Source organism: Herpailurus yagouaroundi, unplaced genomic scaffold (genome assembly GCF_014898765.1).
Source record: "Herpailurus yagouaroundi ecotype Mexico unplaced genomic scaffold, PumYag 160, whole genome shotgun sequence".
Taxonomy (NCBI): Eukaryota; Metazoa; Chordata; class Mammalia; order Carnivora; family Felidae; genus Herpailurus; species Herpailurus yagouaroundi.
This window is the reverse complement of record NW_024412401.1, coordinates 23,595,736-23,618,724: the sequence shown is the minus strand read 5'-3', so window position 1 is coordinate 23,618,724 and position 22,989 is coordinate 23,595,736. Positions and strand designations below refer to the sequence as shown.

Sequence of the window (22,989 nt, the reverse complement as noted above, 5' to 3'; positions counted from 1 at the left end):
GCGAGGGCAGGTCTCCAGTGTACCTTCCTTCGTAAACTCCGGGAGGGGGCTGGTGGAGGTTCTTGGGACGGTGCTCAGTGACGATTCCTAGGCGGAGCAGATTCGATGAAGAAAGGTATAAGAAAGAACCAGGACTGGCGGGTGAGTGCTCTTTTTACCCCCACTTCCGGGCCTTTGCCTCGTCGGGGAAAGCTGGGCGGAGCGATCGGCCTGGCCCGGCGCGCGGGGTGGGGCCGGGCTGGGGGCGGGGGGCGGCGCCGCGCTTGCGGTCCGTGGGACTGGAAGACCCGCCAGAGCCGGAACCTAGTGCCGCCGGGTTACTCTCGGGCGGTCATCTTACCCCTCGCCCTTCTCGGTTGTTGTTTAGGAAGGAACGGGTGATTGCTCTAGTAATTTTTTCATTGGTTATTGGGTACCCATATACGTGTATGTGAGCGTCCCTTGCCCTGACGTCTCCGATGAGCACCGCACCTACTCATCTGATTGCCTTGTTTGACTCTTCTGTCCTAACCCATTCCTCTGTCAGTCTTAACCATTTCAGTGAATGGCACCATCCATCTACTTAATTCAAAAATGTAGGTAAGAGTCATTCTTGGGTCCTTCTTTTCCTTCATTTCCTGCATAACAATCTATCTGTAAACCTTGCCACCTCTACTCTGAAGACAAATCCTGAATCAGACCACGTTACTCCTTTGTTTACAATTCTCCAGTTACTTTGCATTGCAAACTCTATACTCAGACCCAAAGGGTTGTGCTCTCTCATCACTACACTCCATCCATTCTTTCTTCCTGTTTCTCTAATAAGGTAAGTTTGTTTCCACTTTAGGAATTTATACTATTTCCTTTGCCTGAAGACTCTGCTCCTAAATCTGCATGGATGATCCTTGTGATTTATGTCTTAGCTCAAACATCAAGTCCTGAGTGAAGCCTTCCCTGGCTACCCAATCACTGTTTTATTTCGTTCAACAAATAAATTGTGTTTGTTGACATTTAGCATCTCCTATATGCCAGGCAGTGTTCTACATGCCAATGATGCAGAGGTGAGCAAAGGAAAACCCTTGTTTTCTTGGTGCTGGGGATCCGTTTCGTAATGAACAAACATAGTGCAATCAGAGGAGTGATCAAAGGGATTGTAGTAGATGAGATGAGAGGCGGTGAGAGGTGCTTTGGATGGATTTTGGACTTTATTAGAGTATGTTGAGAAGCCTTTGGACTGCTGTTTAGTTACCTTACTGGGGAGGTGGGCAGTTAGGCTACTGCAATAATTCGGTCAAGAAATGACGGTGGCTTGGGGCGCCTGGGTGGCTCAGTAGATTAAGTGTTGGACTTCAGCTCAAGTCATGATCTCACAGTTCGTGAGTTCAAGCCCTGTGTGGGGCTCTATGCTGACAGCTCAGAGCCTGGAGCCTGCTTCGGATTCTGTGTCTCCCTCACTGCTTGTGCTCTCTCTCTCTCTCTCAAAAAGTAAACTTTAAAAAAATTTAAAAAGAAAGGAAGAAATTATGGTGGCTTGACTGGTAGTTGGTAGTATGTCCATTTTGACAAGATTTGGCCACAGGAGTGATTTTTATATTTTATATTTCTTCTGTTTATTAAAATGGGGTTTTCTTGGTTGTTATTTCTTCTAAGGAATGGAATTTGGACAGCTCTAAAATTAAAGGATATAAAAGGACAAAATGTTTGTAATTGAAGTCTAGTACACAGTTTGGTTGATTTTGGTTGTAGCTGGTGCTTTTCAGGTATAATGTACCTTAAATGTTTGCGGGGCTTGCCCCCTAATTTAGGTTTCTGCTCAAATGCTACTGCCTCAGAAAGACTTTACCTAGTCTTTTTTTTTTTTTTTTTCAACGTTTATTTATTTTTGGGACAGAGAGAGACAGAGCATCAACGGGGGAGGGGCAGAGAGAGAGGGAGACACAGAATCGGAAACAGGCTCCAGGCTCTGAGCCATCAGCCCAGAGCCCGACGCGGGGCTCGAACTCACGGACCGCGAGATCGTGACCTGGCTGAAGTCAGACGCTTAACCGACTGCGCCACCCAGGCGCCCCTAGTCTTTGTTTTAAAGAGCCCCTCCATCACTCCTAACTCCTTACCCTGGTTTTTGTTTTCCTATCTGTTTTTTTTTAAAGGGGGTAGTGGGGAGAGGCAGAAGAAGAGGGAGAGAGAGACTCTTAAGCATGCTCCATGCTCAGCACAGAGCCGGACGTGGGGCTCCATCCCATAACCCTGAGATCATGACTTGAGCCAGAATCAAGAGTCAGATGCTTAACTGACTGAGCCACCTAGAGGCCCCTCCTATCTGACTTTTTAAATTTAATCGTTTGTTTACTTTCTGTCTCTCCCTACTGGAATGTAAACTCCAAGAAAGCAGAGACTTTTTCCATTTCTTTCACTGTTCTATTCCTATTGTCTAGAACAGTGCCTGGCATAGAGTAGGTGCTAAATAAATATTTATTGAATAAGTGAGTGAATGGATGGATGGCTTGGGTTGCTGGGCCCATGCTCATTTGCCTGATTGATTGAGTAGCTTCAAGTTTACTTCAAGTAGTAACCAACGACCGAAATTGTCGTTTTTCCCTTGCTTCCTAGGAGATAGTTAACTGAAAGGAATCTGTCCCACTACTGCAACCAAACCAGATGCCTTCTTTTACTTCACCCGACCAAGGAGAGGACCCGGAGGCCTGTGTTTTAAGATTTTCAGAGTTAGATTTAAAAGACACAAGGCTTATCAATCCCAGTAGCAGTCTTAAAGCCGAGTTGGATGTCAGTACGAAAAAGAAATACTCATTTGCCAAGAAAAAGGTAAGATTGCCGCATTGCCGTTTATGCTTCAGGATCACATATGTATAGTTAGTTCAGATGCATCTATTAGTAGCTCATCAAGGCTGTCCTCCAGGGAACAGAGGGCTAGTGAGACTCAAGGCGGCTGCCATGCTCAAGGCAAGGTATAGTTAGGGTCATTAATTAGTGATCTTAAGTCAGTGCCAGGCGAAAGAAGAATCATAGGTAAGGTGTGGTTGTGGAACACGTATGGTTGAGTACTTGAGGACAGATTCTAGAAAGATGGGCTGAATTCCTTTTCCCACCTAGAGTTAGGGGAAGGATCCCAGGATCCCAGGAGACCTTGTCAAATGGAGAACAGACAGGCAGATGGCAGCTGCCATCTAAGACTCCTGATCTGATCTAGCTGGCTGAGTTCTTTTGGTTAGGAGAAGGGACACAGCAGCCCAGGATGGATGCAAACTTACTAAGGACAGTTGGGATTGGATTATAACGGGAGGTGATATTGATATGCTGCTCTTCTATGCCATTTATCCTTTTTTCAGAGATCATTGACTCAAACCTCCTGCTGAAGGTCAGAGGAAGGAAAACGACCAGAGGACATGCAACTGAGACTTAGTTTTCTTACCTCCAGTCTGCTGTCCTTCGTCCTTCCACAGTTAGCTTTTGTTGGCTTCATGTCAATGAAGAATAGATGTCCCTACTTATAACTTCTCATCCGTCACCCCTCTGTTCTCATCTCACACGGATGTCCTTGAAAATGAAACCCAAAGGGTACAGAAAGGTTTTTTCAAATATTATCTTACAAAAATTTCAGACTTAGAGGAAAGAATTGTACAGAGGACCCTCATATCCCCTTTGCACACAAGCTCCATTCATGTTTCATCAGTTGTCCCAAATGGCTTTATAGATCCATTCCAGGGTGTTGCATTGAGCTGTCACATCTTATATATTCTTCATTCTGGAACACTTTCTCATTTTTCCCCTGAAATTGTGACCATGACATTTTTAAAGATTACATGAGTTATTTTGTAGAATATCTCTTTATTTGGTCTTCACTCATGTTTCCTTATGATTAGATTCAGGTTAGTGCTTTTATTAACAAAACCATCCCACAAGAAATGCTGTGTTTATCTGGTGACAGTCTATCAGGTGGTTCACAATGGCAATTTGTCCCATTACTGGTGGTGTTAACTTTGATTACTTGATTAAGGGAGTGACTGTCAGATTTCTCTGTTATAAAATTATTCTTTTTTCCCTTTTAAGAAGTCAGTATTTGAGGGGGGAGGGGGAATACTTTGAGACTGTGTACCTATGCTATTCCTTATCCAACTGTCATCTACTAATTTTAGATTCATTGGTGTTTCTTTGCTTAGTCAATTGTTACTGTGATGGGTGCTAAAGGGTGATTTTCTAATTGCTTCATTCCTTCTAGATTTATTACTTGGCATTTTGCTGTAAGGAAGAGCCTTCTTTTCTCCCAATTTGTTTGTATCCATGTGGACTGTAGGTTTACATTTTATTTGTTGGGTGATAGTCCACTGTGTCATGATTTATTGCGATGCTCAGATCATCTCAGATCTGGCTGGGGGCCCTTTTAAGCTAGTATCTATATGCCCTTTTGACTTGCTCCCATCATTCTTTGAGCATTTCCTTACTTTCTGACTCAACAAGATGTTCCAGACTCATCTCGTATTTTCCCTGCCCCATCCCTGGAACCAGACATGTCTTCAAGGAGCTCTGGTTGCTTCTAATGAAAAATCACAACCTGGAGGCTCAGCAAACTCATTGCTACTAAATGTTACTTCTCCCAGGACCTCTGGTGTGTGAAGCTAGGAAAATATGTAGATGAGTGCATAAACGTCTATATGTTTATGCGCTAAACCTATACCTATACTTCTGTATTTACTACCATCCCAATATTACGCCATGAGCTCATACCAGCACTTCACTTTCATTCCAGCATCACAAGAGTTATTCTTAACTCTCCCTTTCCCATATTTATAACTTCCCTATTTGAGGAGGTTTGATGAGAAACTTGGCTCTGATTAGTCCCAATGTATTTCCTTATTTGCATATTCTTCTGTATGGAATCAGTATACCCACCCTGCCACGCTGGGCCTCCAAGGGCCTGCCTTCCTGTAGGCTTCACCCACCTCTGAGCTGCCATCCTGGCTCTGGCCTGACTCTCCCTCTTGAACAGATCCCACAGGGGCTCAACTGCAGATGGGTCCTCAATGCCTTGTTCACAAGGCCTTAAAAGACCAGATAGGATTTGAAAATCAAAGTTTAATACAAAGAAGCACATATGTTGACATATGTGCTATCTCTTTTGTTTTTTTGTTTGCCTATCTGGAAGGATTCACTGCAAAAGAGGCTAAAAATGCCCTGCGGTGTAATTTCAGGCTACCCTTCCTGGTACTTCGGTCTGAGACAGTCCAGATAACAGTTGTGTACAGCCAGAGGATGGCCCCACAGTGGCGCTTCGTGTCTGTTATCGATGTTCAGAGTGCTTGTTTTTGGATGCTTTACAGTAGTCTCCAAGTGCATTGCACACACACACACACACACACACACACACACACACACGTATCTCCTTTCCCATTAGACTAGGAGGGAACAGTTGTTGAGAGGCTGATAATCATAGATCCCATTTAGCCTCTATGAGGCTGATAATCATAGATCCCATTTAGCCTCTATTTGTACATCAAAAATACCACAGAACTAAAGAACAAATGACAAGCTAGGAAACAGATTTGTGAGAACTATGATCAATAAAAGGTCACTAAAACTGCTTACAAAACAGAAAATCCATGCCACAGTAGAAAAATAGGCAATAGATGTAAATACGTGGGGTGCCTGGGTGGCTTAGTCGGTTAAGCATCCAACTTCGGCTCAGGTCATGATCTCACCGTCCATGGATTTGAGCCTCGTGTCGGGCTCTGTTTTATTTTAGATATTTATTTAAATTAGATGTTTAAAGAGGTGTAAAAATGTATGCATGGAATGCTTACTCAGCATTGCTTATTTGCATCACGCACTTGCCCTAATTGCAAAGTTTGGAAACAAATGTCCATGAGTTAGGAATTGGTTAAGAGAATTATGGCATGCCCATAGTTTTCTGTTTAATAGTCTTAATAAATATAAATATTTTTTTATAAAAACAACAAAATTATTTTCCAAAAAATCAAAACATTTTGGAACATTTCTTTCCAATCTTTTTCAGTGTAATTTTTAAATGTTGAGGTTACATTGTATAAGCAAATTTTTTCCATTGTTTTTCACTTAACATTATATCATAAATATTTTCTCATATAACTTAAAACTACCTGCTCGATATTCTATAGTAAATACATTCCATAATTGCCTTGACCGTTTTCTTTTTAGATATGACTGATAATGTTGTTTGTAATGTTGTACTAATATTCATCTGAAATTCAGGTTCTTCCTTTAAGAACAGTCCCTAGCAAATTTTAGATAGAGGCATAAATTTATTTTTTATTTTATTTTTTTATTTTTTTCTAATGTTTACTTATTTTTGGGACAGAGAGAGACAGAGCATGAACGGGGGAGGGGCAGAGAGAGAGGGAGACACAGAATCGGAAACAGGCTCCAGGCTCTGAGCCATCAGCCCAGAGCCTGACGCGGGGCTCGAACTCCCAGACCGTGAGATTGTGACCTGGCTGAAGTCGGACGCTTAACCGACTGCGCCACCCAGGCGCCCCTAGATAGAGGCATAAATTTAAAGTAAAACTAACTCTCTCAAGAAGTTCTTCTAAAAAAAACTGGGACATACACCTAGAAACCCATGTGGACGGATGACGTCAGGGATTCACTGAGACTTCTGCCAGCCTTACACCTAAGGTTAATCGTGGAATATTTGCAATGTAATTGCAGGCATTTGCCCTTTTTGTCAAAACCAAAGAAGTTCCTGCACATCCTTTTGAATGTAAAGAAAAATGGTGGAAATGTTGTCAACAGCTGTTCAAAGACCGGATCGGCATCCATAGACATGTGGCAACACAACATGCTGATGAGATCTGCCGCCAGACTGCTTCCGTGTTAAAGCAGCTGGCTGTGACACTGAACACCTCAAAGAGCCTTAAGCCTGCAGATGATAGGAACCCTCTAAAAGGGTACTTGACCTGTAACAGGGAAGTGTCCGCTTGGCTCCCTGATGTAAGCTGCTTTAGCCCTGATGAGCTGATAAGGTAAGAATTCCATTCTGTACTTTTGGTTTAATTTTACCAGTTTTTCCAGCCACAATGAGATACCACTGCCTATCTACTAAAATGGCAAGATCTTTAAGGCACAGGATTTCTCTATGGGTCTAAGCCAGGCTGATAGCCACATACTCTGTATTATGGAAGCAGTGATATATACCCATGTAGCTGGCAGCATTCACTAGGTTTCATGGAAGGATACATCTTACCTTTTTGAAGGAGAGGTAATGAACAGAAAATTGTATTAGTATTTTCAGAGATAAGTTGGAAGGCTCAGAAATGTTAATGATTCCTCTACCTTGAGTATCAGAGCTTACAAAGCATATTTTGTTACCAAATATGGTTATCTCAGTTGATCATGTTTTAGAAAGGATGTTAACTTAAAAAAAAATTTTTTTTAATGTTTATTTATTTTTGAGAGAGAGAGACAGAAAGAGACAGAGTGCGAGTGGGGTGGGGCAGAGAGAGAGGGAGACACAGAATGCGAAGCAGGCTCCAGGTTTGAGCTGTTAGCACAGAGCCCGACATGGGGCTTGAATTCACAGACTGTGAGATCATGACCTGAACCGAAGTCAGACGCGTAACCAACTGAGCTCCCCAGGCGCGCCCCAGAAAGAATGTTAACTTTTAGAACTGGGGCACAGGATTAGAAGTTTAGATCCTACCTTTGCAAAACTCACAAAATTATATTACAGAATTCTGGAGGACAAATTTCTGATTTAAAGCAATTCCTGAACTATTTCGTGAATAGAAAATGTCCAAATTTAATATACTTTTGTCATTACTACTCAGTGCCAAATACCTCTTGTTTATCAAGAAAAGGAGAAAGAGAATTGAACTTGGGCTCAGAATTGAGCTAGTCACTAAAATTCTTTATATGTCGTCACCTCTAAAATAGTAATATCGGTGCCTGCCCTGTTTACCTCACAGTGTTGCTAAATGAATTATACAAAATGATGGTAATAGCTGAACTATAAAATGGCATACAAGCATACAAATAATGGCCTCTTTGCTTCTGTATGGCCCTGTGCCTCAAGGAATTTGCTCTCTAGGGGGAGAAACAAAAAAAAAGGATACATGAAACATTTAGCAGAGGATATGAGACAGGCTACTTAATTATCAGTTAAATTATGTGGTGCAGATAATTTGTTACAGTAGTTTAGAGGAAGGAAAACAGGCTCTAAAATAGACAAGGTTTCAGAAGAGAGTAGGCCCTGCAGTATGATGAGGGTATTGATGAGGGTGTCAGATTCCAGAGCTGGATGGGACCTCAATTATCATCTACCATAGCATTCTCTGGAATCTGTTCTATGCAACACCAGCTCTGAAGGATGCTAACAGGTGTTGGAAAGAGGTGCTAAAGACAGATAGGTTTGGGAAGCACTAGGTTAAAATGTTTTTTATTGCAGGACGTTTCAGAGCCTTCAGTAGATAAGGGGCTTTCCTGAGATTCTCAGAGAGATGTTGTCTGCAAGGTTTCTCCAAAATGTGATTTCATAGAACAGCTTCAAGCACACTTTGGGAAATGCAGTTTACTTCACTTCTCCAGTTTTAGAGATGAGGAAGTCAGTCTCAGAGATGATAGGAGACCCACCCAGCTCCCATGCCTAGTTAGTAGGAGGCAGCACAATGCAGTAGAAAGAATATGGATTCTAGTGTCAGAAGACTGTTCAAGTCTTGACTGTCACTCTGTCACTTTCTCACCTGGAAGGAATCGGCCTTGGTTTACTCATCTGTAAAGTGGGGATAATAATAGTCCTTCTCATGGTTAAGAAGATTACATGAAAAAATGGAAGTGAAACCTTTTTGTACAATGAGAGATTCAAAAACAGATATGACCCTGTCTTACAGGATAAGCCAGAAATTTCTGTAAAATGGGTTATTGATTCCTGTCTCATGAGTATGATGACTAAATGAGGAAATCAAAGTAAACTTACTTTTTGTAAAGTAAGTTGGGTGCAGATAACGTTTTCTTCAGAGCAAATACTTACCGGAGTTGCTGCTTCTCTCAGGCCAACAACAGTAGGAGAAAGTTCGGCACAAGTTGGTCCATCGCGGCCTGCCCTCTGATACTGCCTGGGCCTACTTTGTGAATTGTGGCTGCCTTATGCCAGTGACTCAAATCTTCTCCCTGTGGTTTTCTTCTTCTAGGGGCCAGGGCAGTGATGAAGGAGAGGTTCTACTTTATTACTGCTACTGTGACCTGGGGGATCCCCCCTGGGTCTGTGCCTGGCAGACGGCTCTGTGCCAGCACCTGCGCCTCACAGGCAAGGTAACACCGCACCCTTCACGGGACTCCTCTTGTCTCCAGTTTGCACTACAGAGGTTATGCTCACGACAAAAAGGATTCCCTGTTAGGTTCTGCGAAATCCTGCTAGGCTTTTAAGTAGACCGCTAAACAGCTATTAACGTCGCATTTTATGACTGTTTAATGGTGTAGACTAAGAATCAGCAGACTTTTCCTTACAAAGCAAAATAGTAAGTATTTTAGGCTTTGCCCAAAACCTGCTCACTCTTGCTTCTATTAAACCCTAAAACTGTGTGTGGAATTGTGACGAAATTATAACAGGATACAGTTGGATTAATTATGCAATATTTCTTTTCAGTTGTCTAGCCATTGTATATTGTTTAAGAACTAAAGTTTAAATCTTTATGATCTTTCCTGCTAGATAGGCCATTCCTTGCCAGAAAATTCCTATAGTCTGTACTCAAGAAGTGCCTAAAATTGAATTTGTTGATCTTTAAGTCTATATGTGTTTTCTAAACAAACAAACCAATGAACAAACAACACCTACTCAAGCATGCTACTGTAACATGAAAACAACCTTAAACAATAGGGACAAGATGTGAAATGGCTGTGTTCCGATAAAACCGTATGCAGAAGTAGATACAATTTGCTGACCCCTGGCATTAGGAAATGTTCTTGATATGTTAGCTGGAAAAAAATTTCATAGAACTATACATATAGGTATAATTCCAAGTTGCTTCTTGATTTTTCTAGAACATGCCAGGGTCTTTTACCATTTTGTGGTATTGACATTTGCTGCTCCCTTCCCTCCAGGATGCTTTCCCGCTAGATCGTCACTTGGCTCATTCCCCACTGCAGATCTCTGCACACATCTTAACCTCCTCAGAACTCTGATCCAAAGTAGTCCTCTCTCTAAACCTTGTCACTTTCTGTCACCTTCTGCTCAGAGAATTTCAAAGAATTTGTTATTGTCTGAAAGTATAATCCTTGTTTAATTTGTTACAATCTGTCTCCCTAATAAAAGCTTCATGAGGATAGGAACTTTGTCTTAATTGATGTATTCTTAGTGCTAGAACAGGGCTTGGTGCATAGCATTACAGTAAATATTTGGGGAGCGTTGAATAAAGAAATGAATATATGTTTGTAATAGAACCACGAGTGTTTGTATATAAAGATGGAAGGTAATAGATACCCAGATGTTAATCATGATTATGTTTGCGTGATAAGATTGTGGATGGTTTTTGTTATTTTCTGAAACGTTCTTTATGATTACATGTATACACACATATATAGACGTAGACTTATATATGCATATACATATACATGCATGCACATACACACGTATATAGGTAAAACTAGAGACAGATACAGATAATATATTACTTTGCATATTTTTTGAAGATGTATTTATTTTTGAGAGGGAAAGTGCAAGCAGGGAAGGAGCAGAGAGAGAGGGGGACAGAAGATCTGAAGCAGGCTCTATGCCAACAGGAATGAGCCCAATGTGGGGCTTGAACTCACGAATCGTGAGGTCATGACCTGAGCTGAGTCAGAGGCTCAACTGACTGAGCCACCCAGGTTCCCCAACAGATAATGTGTTTTTAAAACTCAAAAGGAAATGAACTAAAATTCCCTCTGAGATCCCCTCAGGTTATGACATTGTACAATCGTAAGCCTAATCTTTCCCACACATTTTAAGTCCCAAGGCAGTTGTTTGATCATTGATATTTTCCACACTGATGTTTTCTAACAGATGGTGCCAAAAGCTTCCTTTACCTCATTCAGTTCATTGTCACATCCTGCCATTTCTACCTCTAAAATATCCCTTGTGTCCATTTGTTTCTGTCCTCCCTTCGACCACCTTAGACCATGCCCCACCCTCTCTTATCCATTTCAGGAGCTTTTTTTAATTTTAATTTTTAAAAAAATGTTTATTTAATTTATTTTGAGCGGGGGGGGGGGGGGGGAGAGAAAGAGAAAGAAAGCATCAGCAAGGGAGGGGCAGAGAGACAGGGAGAGAGAGAATCTCAAGCAGGCTCTGCATTGTCAACACAGAGCCCGCCTTGGGGCTTCATGTCACAAACCATGAGATTATGACCTGAGCCTAAATCAAGAGTCTGACCCTTAACCGGCTGAGCCACCCAAGCACCCCGAGGTAGCCTTTAATCTACTCTTGTTCTTCTGTCCTTGCCTGCCATTTAATCCATTCTCCACACTGCAGCCTGCATTGTCTTAAAAAGTAAATGAAACACGGCTGTGCTCTCCTCAGAATCTCTCAGTGGCTGTCTAGTGCTTTTCGAGTAAAACCCAAATCCTTGATATACCCTTAGGTTCCTGCATGATTTAGCCCCTTCCTAACTTTTCTGCCTATCTGATGTCATTCTTCACTCCTTATACTCCAGTGACATGGTCTTTCAGGTTTTTCTGGAGCCCACAAAGGTTTTTTGCGTCTTTGGGCCTTTTTCCAGGCAAACTGTCTTCAAGGGACTCTCCCACACCCAGTTTCTCTTGCAAAATTTTTACTCAATCTTCAGTTCTCAGTTTCAATGATAGTTCCTCAAAGAGACTTTTCTCGACCTTCAATCTAAATTCATTTTTCCCCGTACACCCTCACATAGCATCTTGTAGTTATTTTTCATAGCATTTGTCAGTTTGTAATTTTTATCTTAATATCTGTGATTGCCCTTAGTCTGTAAACTCAAAGAGGGCAAGAACTCTTTTTTAACTGCTAGATCCCTAAATCCTAGCACAGTTCCTGGCGCGTAGTAAAATCTTTAGTAAATATTTGTGGAATGAATACATTTATTATCACCTCTGTTTGAGAACACCTTGGGAGATGGATGTTCTCACAGTGAACCTGAATGTACAAAATACGAAGTCAATCTCTTTCCTTGTTTGGGGGGCAGATTTTTACTCTTGGCCCAGCCTGAAGTGAACTAGCAGTGAGGGTCCCTATCCACAAGGTGGCAGCACCTGCCTGGCTCTGAGTCTAAAATCTTTAGGCTTCAATGATACATGCCCAGTTTACTGAGGTAGTTTTCTGATTTTGGGAGATTTGGCAGAGTATTACCATTTAGGTAGGGAAAGAAGACAAGTTGAAAATTCGAGAGAGAAGCTTCTGATTCCTATTGCTATAAACTCCTTACTGCCTCAAGAAATTTGAAGGGACACAATGGAGGCTTTGGAAGGGAAAAATTACATGATTTGGAACAAATATCTGGTTTGAATCTCAAATCTACCACCTGCTGACTCTGTGTCTTTGGGCAAGTTACTTGATTTCTCTCAGCTGCTGTCTCCTTTTCTGTCAAATGGGAGTTATGGTATGTACCTTTCAGGCTTATAAAGCTCCTATATCATAGTAGGTGCTCAATAAATACTAACTGTTGCTCTCCATTCCTGAGATATAAGGCTTTCCTCACCAAGGAGCTACTTCACAGGTTTTTCTGGAGCCTTAGGGATTGAAAGTCTAGTGCGTGAGTTTGGATTGCTCAACAGATTGCTCTGCCCCAGCTTTACAGGGATTAGGTGTCCTTGTCTTTTATTTGGGTTTTGAGACTAAAAGAACATAGGAAAGAATCTACTAGTCTACCCTAAAGACAGTTATGTAGAAGTATGTACTTTATCTGCCATGGTCAGAAATAGTTTTAGAGTAAATTTCGTGACACTTCCACTGGTTCAGCTCTATTTTCTATGTAGACCCTTGAAAAAGTATAAGTTGATTGTGGGGATAGTGGTCTATACAGCAGAGATGGCATATTCTTTCTGCTTTCCTCTCCCATGCCCAGAGCAGGTTTTAGCGGATTGTAACTCTCTTTGTCAAGGATCCAGAATGCGCATCATAGAACTCTGGCTAGCCACTACTAGTGAGTTGGCATTGGCTTATGAAATGAATCCCATTTATATACATGCCCTAAAGAACTGGACCGAGGGAGGTAACGGTATTTCCTCTGGGGCCTGAAAAAGGGCAGCCTTGTAAATTTTTCAAATTCTCATGCAGTGGTAGGTATCATTGTTCTCTAAATGGTAGTAACAATCTAGGACCTTGAATTAAATGACCTCTCTCTCCGTAGAGTACCATGATACTAGAGTGGTCTACGTTCTCTCTAGCGCTTTTCTCCAGAGAGCTCAGCTCCTTCTAAAGATGATGCATCCTTAAACTCATCCGAAGGGTTTTGTAGTTCCAAGACAATTAACTTGGCAGCGTCCCCAGAGCATTGCCTCTTAAGGCAGGGGCCTGAATCCAGGTTCGAATGTCCCCTAACCAGCGAAGCATTTTAAAGAGAATACAGTGTTTGAGAAGCCAAAAAGCTTCAGATATGGATACGCATCCATTTGTTCAACAAATGTGAATTGAGTACCTACTTGGCAGGCACTGTTCTAAGCACCGGCGATGCAGTAGTGGACAAAACACACACACCCCTTGTGGACCTTGTGTTCCAGTGGGTGGGTTTGCAGCGGTGTGCAGGGGTGTACTCACATGCCCTCCTAGCTCTCAGCCGTGCTCTGTGTTTTTGGACGTGGGAAATATCTCCTCAGCAGTTGTCTTCATTGTTGCTTCTCTCTTACCTCCTTTTTATGAAGATGAAGAAATTGAGGTCCAGAGAAGTAAGTTAATTTTCTCAGGGCCACAAAGCAAGTAAGTGGCAAAGATGAGTCTTGATCTTAGATCTTCTGACCTGGATTTAGGTTAAGCTCAAAATTTATTTCTTTGGGCATTGGACAACTGGGGCTTTGTAGCAAATGGGGCTTTCCAGAAGTTTCACGCATTGCATTCTCTTCTTCAGCGCACATCTATTGAGTACCTCATCTAAACTGTGGGCAGTGCCATTTTAGAAAACTACAAGTATCTTTGTGTGGTAACACTTTTGTTGTGTCTCTGCTTTTCCCCTTAAACTCACTGACACACACAAGCCTGTTCTGCCCCGGGAAGATTTAAACTAAGCTAAGAACAGGCTGCATTCCCTTTCTCTCACCGTCTTGTGTCCCAGGTTCGAATTGCTACAGAAGGAATCAATGGGACAGTTGGTGGAAGCAAACTGGCCACCAGACTCTATGTGGAAGCCATGCTTTCCTGCCCATTGTTTAAGGATTATATGTGTAAGGATGATTTTAAGGTAAGAGAAATTGAAAATAAAATGGATTTTGAGCCATTTGCTTCTGCCTCAGTGCCTCTTCCCTCTCTAGGCTCTGAAGCGGAGATCAGTGTGGAGAAGTCAGCAGCCTTTTTCCCCATTAGGTTGTGAGGCAGTGCAGTCAAAGGAGCATGCTCATTCCACTTCTTTGTGTAGTCGCCATGTGATCTGGGGCAAGTGAATGCCCTTAATCTCCTTTCTTATCGAATAAGGACATTACAGTTTGCACAGTCTAACTCTAAAACTTAGATGTGTTTGCTCGCTTGAGGGACCACCTGGCTGTTTCAGGGCATCACGACTTTTTAGTCAACCTGGAATTACAAGATCAGTACTTCATACCACATGGGGGACAAAGCTGTTGCTCTCATGGCTGAGCTCCTTTGTTTGAGCGACCTGAGCTCCTCTGAGTGACCTTATGCTTTGTCACAGTAGGTGATAAAGGTGGTGGGGACTACCTTACTAGTGTTAGTGCTGGTGATGGTAGGAGAGAGGTCGCTCCTCCAGAGCAAAAGCTAGGATGTAATCTTACATGCGGAAATTATTTTGGTTTTATAGTTAAACGCTTATAGCCATAGAAACACCTTTGCAATTTAACATTTCAGTTCATGGAAGGTATGCAATAAATATTTATTAGAGGTGAATTATCTGAAACATTTTAGGCCCTAAACTCCCTTCCCATTAAAACATTAATTCTTACTTTGAAGTTTCTTAAGACTTCAGCTATTATTACAAAACAGATATAATTCTTGTATTTGGCACTTGGCTTATATCTGGAGACGGGAGAGTAAGACTGTATTCTGTTTTGTTTCTTATTGGCTAGACCAGCAAAGGAGGGGCTTGCTGTTTTCCAGAATTGCGTGTTGGTGTATTTGAAGAAATTGTGCCCATGGGGATCAGTCCCAATAAGATCTCCTACAAGAAGCCTGGTATGCTTGCTTTTAGAAGAAAAATTTTGTTCTTCTTCACAGGGACGAAACTTAATATAGAAACACATGTGGAAATTAGACACTCTGATCAGCAATCCACTCTTTAAAATGGCTTTGGGGGTATGGAATGTAAGAAACAAAACGAAGAAAAAAGAGACAAAAAACAGAGTCTTAGAGATAGCAAATTGGTGCTTGCCTGAGGGAAGGTGGGCAGGAGATGGATGAAATAGATAAAGGGGATTAAGAGTACACTTATCTTGATGAGCACTGAGAAATGTATCGAATTGTTGAATCACTATATTGTATACCTGAAGTTAATATGACACTGTATATTAATTATGCTTTAAAAAAAAAAAACAAACAGCTGTAGGGTAGCTAGCGTGTGGGTCATCCAGTGCTTAAACTGGTCTTCTGTTTGGTGCTATGGTAATTGAAGACACACCCATTAGAATGCCCCGTCTTATTCTTCTTGATGACGGTTTGGCAAGAACTTATTTTCTCTTTCCAAAGATAGCAATCTGGGAAGAGTGTAATTATTATTTGTAAATAGTTCATCAACTGAATAACAGGCTTTCTGCTTCAGGAAGCAAGTGGCTTTCAGATCCAAAGCAGTTGGTTTGCAGGTGCTCTAGAATGTTCTCTTCCCCTTCCTCCCTATTGTTACCATAGATGGTTGAAAGACATTTATTTGGTGGGTTTTTGTTTTTGTTTTGCTTTTTACTATGAAAATGATCGAACATTAAAAAAAAGTAGAGAAAATAGTATAGTGAGCTCCCATGTACCTGTCATACAGCTTCAGCAATTACTGATTCATTGCCAACTTTCTTCTATACCCTGCCCCCTTGTCCCATCCTGGATTATTTTGAAGGGAATCCCAATGCCATTTCATTTACAAATATTTCAGTAGAGACCTCTAAAAGATAAAATTTTTTTTAAAATAAATAACTGTAAAACCATTATTACATCTAAATAAAACCTTTTTTATAGTAATTCCTTAATATTATCAAATATCTGGCTAGTTCTTAAAATTGGCTAGACCAGCAAAGAAAAGGGGCTTGCTGTTTTCCAGAATTGCATGTTGGTGTATTTGAAGAAATTGTACCTGTGGCGATCGCATAATTTTTCAAGTTCGTTTCTGTTAAGATTCAAGTAAGGTCCACTCATTGTGGTGGATCCCTATGTCCCTTTAAGTCTCTTTTAGCTTGCACATTTGCCCCCATCTTTGTTTCTTTTCCCCATGCAGTTTGTTTTTTTGAAGGAACCAGGTCATTTTGTCTGTAGTTTCCCACCATCTGGCTAAAGCTGACTGTATCTCCTCTGTCCTCTATTTTCCTATAGATTGATAGTTACAACAGTGCTGTCTGATAGAACTAATGTGAAGCACATAGGTAATTTTATGGTGTTTTTTTTTAGTCACCACATTTTAAAAGTAAAAGGAAACAAGTGAAATTCATTTTAATAAATAGGCTTTAATGCAGTGTAGCCAAAATACTTCAATGTGTAATGAATGTAAAAAATTACTAATGAGATAGATCTTTTACCTTTTTTTGCTTACTAAGTACTTGAAATCCTAGATCTATGTCACTCTTATTATAGCACATCTCAGGCTACCTTTCAAGGCCCCGATATCCCCATGTGGCTAGTGGCTACTCTGTTACATGCCTCAGATCTAGAGACTTGGTCAGATTCAGATTTGATTTCCTTTTTTCTTTCTTTCCTTTTTTTCCCCCAAGACTGCCTGACAGGTAGCATTGTCCTGTTTCATCAGGAAGCACAAAGGTCTGGTTGTCTGCATTTGCTTTCTAATATGGAGGTATTTAAAAGAATGCTAAGGGTTAAGTCAGAGGGAAATAGGAGTAGGATACAGCATGAGGGAAAGAGACTCATGCGTGAAGAGAGAAGGGCCCAAAAGGGCCATGTGTGCACCATGTCCCTACCTTAGTGGGATGAGTAAGGAGCTCTTTCTTGGTGCTACAGGACGTTGTTGGGAGGTTAGGGGAGAGTGGGCTCCGGCTCCAGGCAGTGCTGTGCTGCTTTCTTTTGGGCCATGCTGTTTGGAGGCATCTCGTTTAAACATGTCCATCGGAGTCCCTGGCCAGTCAGGCCTTCGCACGGCCAGTAGAGCAGCAGCAGGGAGTAAGTAGAAGTAGAAGTCGTAGCAGATTTCCGTGCTTCTCATCACAGTTGTGAAGCTCCCTTTCACCCCCGTTTTGGTGACCTGTAATCACTTGATAATAAAAAATCAATTCTGGCTTCGTTACATTCTCATAGCCATAGGTTCGGCAGGTAGGAATCCAGATTCCTTGGCCATGCTCGGGGGCCTCTAGCCCCACCTGAGTACTTAGCAGTTTCAGGTGGTTGTTGGGGTTCACCCTTAAACAGAATGAGGCTCCCTTGGTGCCATCAGGATCCACCAGGTGTGGTGACCGCCATCCCCAGAGTCCCTGTCTGTAAGGTGTGGTTAGTCCATGCTGCCAAATTCCCCCAAAGTCCTCACAATCAGGGGATGTCTGGACCCCCTAAGATAGGGGAATATTTCTGTTCTGGAGAGTCAAGAAGGCAGAGGGCCCCACCAGACCGAGGTTCTCTCTTTAGTCTCCTTGGATTTTACTTATTTTCTTCATTTCCTTTCTCTCCTGCATGCTTTAGCTCTTCCCTCCTTTTCTGTCTCCTGCCCTGCTTTCTTGTGTCACTGCTGCTGTCAGCCCTTCCCAGCCTCTCTTTTCCTCATGCACACAGACTTACACACATTCTTCTTACCCTTTTGTATTTTTGAAGAATACCCCACTTTATTCCACAAATGTATACTCGTAGCTGCCTGTCAAGATTCTTAGCCTTGAACTTGGGCTCACCTTTGTTATAGTCAAAAGCCTATAGTCAAGCACATACATGCCCAGGCTCCTCCACATACAGTGAAAATAGAACATTGGCCGTATAATGGACCAGCAAACCCACTTAGCAATTTAGATCCCCACTGTCTGGCTTTTATCACTGGGTTAGACCAAGAGAATGGAAAATTCTTTGACTAATCATTTCTAAACCTTCAGGTCTCCATACCACTTATCTTTGGAGGAAGGAAAAGGAGGATATCTGGAGTTACTAAACTGTTTCATTATGGTCATCAAGTAGTGTTATTTTGAGATATAATTGCAGTTATGAATAAAGGTTTGGGTGGAAGGAAACGGAATAACATGTGAGTTATCAGGGTGGGCCAATTGTGATTGGGTTTTGAGTTTTGTTTTTGTCTTGTTTTAAGTAGATTTTTGGTTTGGTTTTAGGAGTCCATTTATCTCCAGGTGAATTTCATAAAGAAGTAGAAAAGTTTTTGTCTCAGACAAATGAAGAACAAAGTGATACTATCCTCCTGGACTGCAGAAACTTCTATGAAAGCAAAATAGTAAGTAGAACCAGAATTGAGTTCAGTGAAATGGTAGGCCTTCCCCTACCCACATCATGGCATGTTTCCCGAGGTGCTGCTGTTTATGCCTGCCTGTGCCCAAGTCACATAGATCTCCCCTGACTGCTAGCAGCTTCAGAGAAAACCCTAGCCTTTGAACTCAGGACCTGGTGAGAAAGTCTAAGAAAGTAGGAATTAAAAGACATCTTGGCACATAATGTACTTTTTGGCTCCCATGTGCCTACCCTTGATATAGGTCAAGGATCCTATAGTTTGCTTTGGGCAGCCTTTCCAGTTTTCTGAGGACTCTGGTAAGGTGACCAATAGCCCACCAGGCTTATTTCTGAGTTCCAGATCTTGAAGTTGAAAGGTCAGAGTGTAGGATGAGAAACAGCAGCTAGTAAGTGGTGCCTTCCAAAGGGGGGCTCTGAGTGGGGCTGACACAGAAAGAACCTTTGTTCTTACCAGGTATGTTTTTCTGATAAATTTCCTTCTGCTTTTCCTATGTTGTAGGGGCGATTTCAGGGCTGTTTAGCCCCAGACATCAGGAAATTCAGTTACTTCCCTAGCTACATTGACAAAAATCTAGAACTTTTCAGAGAGAAGAAGGTGCTGATGTATTGTACTGGGGGTATCCGTTGTGAGCGGGGTTCAGCCTACCTCAAAGCCAAGGTGAGTTAACACCCTTGGAGTCACTGCAGGTGTGGAGATGAAGAAGGTTCTACCAACAGCATGTAGTGAGCCTTCCACTCCCCACCTTCATTCCCTCTGTCACCCTCAGCCAGCCAGGGATTTATTTTTCCCTTGTATGGTTCCAGAATAGAGTTTGTAAGTACAAGATCTGAAGTTCTTAAATCTCAAGATGTGGAAAGCACTTAACAGTCTTAGACACTCATCAGGTACAAAAGGGAAAGATTAGTGAACATCTCCCTTTTCCTAATCCTTATGCTTGATCCTGAGAAGAGCAAATTCACATTACATGTCCCGACAGGTGTCCTTCTATATTTAGGGGACAGCAAAAATAGCCGGGCTTCCCAGGATCTAGTGGAAGGCCCTGACTGCTGTCATCACCTGCCAGTCTCCTGTGGAGCTTCTTACTCGTTTCTGTCTCCTCAAATTTCTTCTTGTTTTTCCTCACATAGGGAGTATGCAAGGAAGTGTTCCAGCTCAAGGGTGGCATCCACAAGTACCTGGAGGAGTTTCCTGATGGTTTCTACAAAGGGAAATTGTTTGTTTTTGATGAGCGTTATGCCTTATCCTACAACAGTGATATAGTGTCAGGTAGGTTGGCACAGGCTGGAACCTGAATTTATGATCAGGCATACTCTGTATGAAGCATTCTGGAAGGCAGGCCAGTACTGGTTATGTGAAGAAGAAAATACGGAGAAGAAGTAATGTAGTATGACCATTTCCCATTAAAGTTGGAGATGCAGTAGTGGAGCAGACAGAACCCTGGACCAGGAATCAGGAGGCCTGTACTGCCATCTTGACTTCCTGTTTACTGGTTAGGCAAGTCCTTTACATTAGGGGTGGTGCCACTTGCTTTGCCTGCATGCTGGGGGTTGAACTAATAGGCTGAATCAAGGGTCTTCACCAGGAGATGAGATATAAAATTTAGGAGTTCTGTGAATTTGGATGGGAAAATAATTATATCTTTATTTTTGCAACCCCGCACTACACGTAGCACTTTCCTTGACTGTAATGTAAGCAACAAATCAGTAATATTAGATACACCAGTGACTCTGTCATCAACAGAAACCACAGTATTTTCACATATGATAGTGGCTGCAGACATCCCCAAATAGCATTTATGTTTGTCATCATCTCAAAATGGAAGTAGTAGGCCCCCACTATCTTATTTCATGTGTTAATATCTTACTATAGATTTTTGAAGATGTTTTGATTATTTTATATTTCTATATAATTCGTTTCCTTGTAATACTATGTATTTTATTTAAAGAACCTCCATTTTAGATGGTCTATAGACACATGTGGTAGGTGAGGTACTTTTGAGTGGTGGGTGGGGCATTCCGAGGTAGGGGCTGAACCCACAGCCAAGGCAGGGGTGGCCACAGGACGGTGTGAGCTCAGGAAGCCTGTGGTTTGACTGTAGTTTTGAGTCCTCACCGATGTGTGGTACCCAATGAGGACAGTCAGTAAAAGGAGGATGGAAATAATCCTTAAGAAAAATGGCTTGTGCCCCCGGATGCCATTATTTTGAACCGGAAAGGTCATGGGCAGACAACCCTAGTGACTGTCGTAATTTGCTAGAACTCCTGTGATCGTGAATTACCACTCAGACAATGAATAAGATTTGAGTGTGATTGTCCTCTCCCTTTTCTTCTTGATCTTTTTATTAATTTTAACAGTCTTTTATATTTGTGTGTCTTATTGAAAGCTACTTGAGATCTGTTTTGGAGCTAGATGGAGTATAAATTATAAGTAAGTAGAAATAGTGGATTTGAGGAATGTTACTGAGGAAACGTTGGCAGGATATGATGGGTACTTGCATGTGAGTGTGAAGGCAAGAGAGAAGGCCCGAAGGTGGCTTAAACTAGTTAAGGACACTTGAAGAATGGTGATGTTGTTCATGGTAACAGGAAGTCAGCAGGGAAAAACAGGCTGAGAAAATAGATAATGGGGGTTTTAGGAATCAGGTGGTCAGGTGTCCACTGGCAACAGCAGCAGAACCTCAGGCCTGGGGAGCAGGGCCGTGGATATAGAGGTGGGAGGAAGCTGAATGTAGATGTGGGATCATCTGTACTCGTGTGTTGTTTCCCACGATAAAGGGAATGACCTAAAAAGGGAAAAAGACCATTGAACCAAGGGGTAGTTGGCCAGCTTTGGAATAAAGAGAGAAACAATATTACCTGTTTTCTAAGTGGGAAAAAGAAGAAAGTGAGTCACCGAATGTTGGAATCGGGAAGACAATTCCCAGGTGAACCTACCCCTTCCCCACCCCCCAAAAAAGTGGGGGTGAAGAAGCATTTTTTGGTAGAAGACGGGAAACTTCTAAAACCTTCCCAGGCCCAACAGGATATATTAGCTGATGTGCTAAGAGTTATATTTAGGAATTGGAGAAGCGCCTGTCTACATGTATACACGTGTATATGTGTGTGTTTATAACTAGGGCTTTTCTCTCTTCCCCAGAATGTTCATATTGTGGAGCCCCATGGGACCAATATAAACTCTGCTCGACTCCCCAGTGCCGCCAGCTCATCTTGACCTGCCCTGCTTGCCAACGACAAGGGTTCACAGCCTGTTGTGTCACGTGTCAGGACAAAGGGAGCGGGCTGGCTTCAAGTCCCACCCAGAGCAGCTTTAGAGAGGAATGTGAGTGTACAGCCCGACGGCCACGCATACCCAGTGAGCTGCCACAGCAGGTGTGACTGACTCCCCACCAGCTCAGAGCCAAGGCCTGGCGCTGGTGAGGATGGGCCGTGCTTACGCGAGTGGCACCATCAGCATTTCCCTAGGCCTTCGCAGAGCTAGGTTCACAGTGACCATACGCTGGAGAACATCAAAGCTGCGGCAACAGAGAAGCAGGGAACGCCAGCATCATAAACTGGGTACCGTGTTGGCCACCTAAACTTCAGTGGGGGGAGGAAAGAGGGAGTTGGGTTCTGCCCACTTACCTGAAACATTTGACTCAGAAGATGACAGAGGGGCGCCTGGGTGGCTCAGTTGAGCGTCCAACTTCGGCTTAGGCCATGATCTTGCAGTTTTGGGGTTTGAGCCCTGTGTTGGGCTCTGTGCTGACAGCTCAGAGCCTGGAGCCTGCTTCGATTCTGTGTCTCCCTCTCTCTCTGCCCCTCCCCAGCTCACGCTCTGTCTCTCAAAAATAAATATTAAAAAAAAAAGAAGATGCCAGAGCACAGAAAAAAGAGCTGTTGTGGGATCCCAAAGCCGCTGGGGGAGAGAGCCTTGAGCCTGGTGACCAGGTCGTGCCCTCTCTGTGCCATGCAGCAGGCTGGTAGTAGTCATTGGGCTTGTCAGCAGACTTGTCCACCCTGGTGGCAGAAGCGTGAAAGCTATAGCCCTGGAGGTGGACTCCTTGGAAGCAGGCCACTCAGGTCACCTACCATCCACCACCTCTGACCTCATCTCCTCTCTGGCAGCCTGAGAGGCTAAGTCAGGATTTGCAGACTATGGCATTTGACTTGCTTCCTGCTTTTTTGTAAATAAAGTTTTATTGCAGTAGCCACACCCATTCATTTACACATGATCTATGGCAGAATTAAGTTACAACAGAGACCTTGTGGTGTGCAAGACTGACAATATT

The 22,989-nt window shown here is 42.5% G+C and overlaps 1 protein-coding gene across 5 annotated transcripts; it reads left to right on the top strand.

Moving 5' to 3' along the window:
- The first annotated feature begins 30 nt into the window (after nucleotides 1–30).
- TSTD2 (thiosulfate sulfurtransferase like domain containing 2) lies at nucleotides 31–22,356 on the top strand. 5 transcript variants are annotated; one of them, XM_040481767.1, is made up of 10 exons: nucleotides 31–141; nucleotides 2,590–2,802; nucleotides 6,679–6,992; nucleotides 9,156–9,276; nucleotides 14,241–14,366; nucleotides 15,205–15,310; nucleotides 18,589–18,707; nucleotides 19,221–19,379; nucleotides 19,850–19,988; nucleotides 21,858–22,356. In XM_040481767.1, the coding sequence occupies exons 2-10, from the start codon at nucleotides 2,638–2,640 to the stop codon at nucleotides 22,094–22,096; spliced, it is 1,488 nt and encodes a 495-aa protein (XP_040337701.1). In that variant the 5' UTR covers nucleotides 31–141; nucleotides 2,590–2,637; the 3' UTR covers nucleotides 22,097–22,356. The 5 variants fall into 5 exon arrangements, with proteins under 5 accessions (XP_040337701.1, XP_040337705.1, XP_040337702.1 ...); XM_040481768.1 differs by lacking the exon at nucleotides 31–141 and adding an exon at nucleotides 272–575; XM_040481769.1 differs by lacking the exon at nucleotides 31–141 and adding an exon at nucleotides 272–579.
- Nucleotides 22,357–22,989: the final 633 nt, after the last annotated feature.

Excerpts from the sequence above, each read along its gene's own strand:
- TSTD2 (XM_040481767.1), top strand. The coding sequence starts at position 2,638 with ATGCCTTCTTTTACTTCACCCGACCAAGGAGAGGACCCGGAGGCCTGT. Across the intron at positions 15,311-18,588 it reads GATCTCCTACAAGAAGCCTG|GAGTCCATTTATCTCCAGGT; the intron begins GTATGCTTGCTT and ends GTTTGGTTTTAG. Across the intron at positions 19,380-19,849 it reads CAGCCTACCTCAAAGCCAAG|GGAGTATGCAAGGAAGTGTT; the intron begins GTGAGTTAACAC and ends TTCCTCACATAG.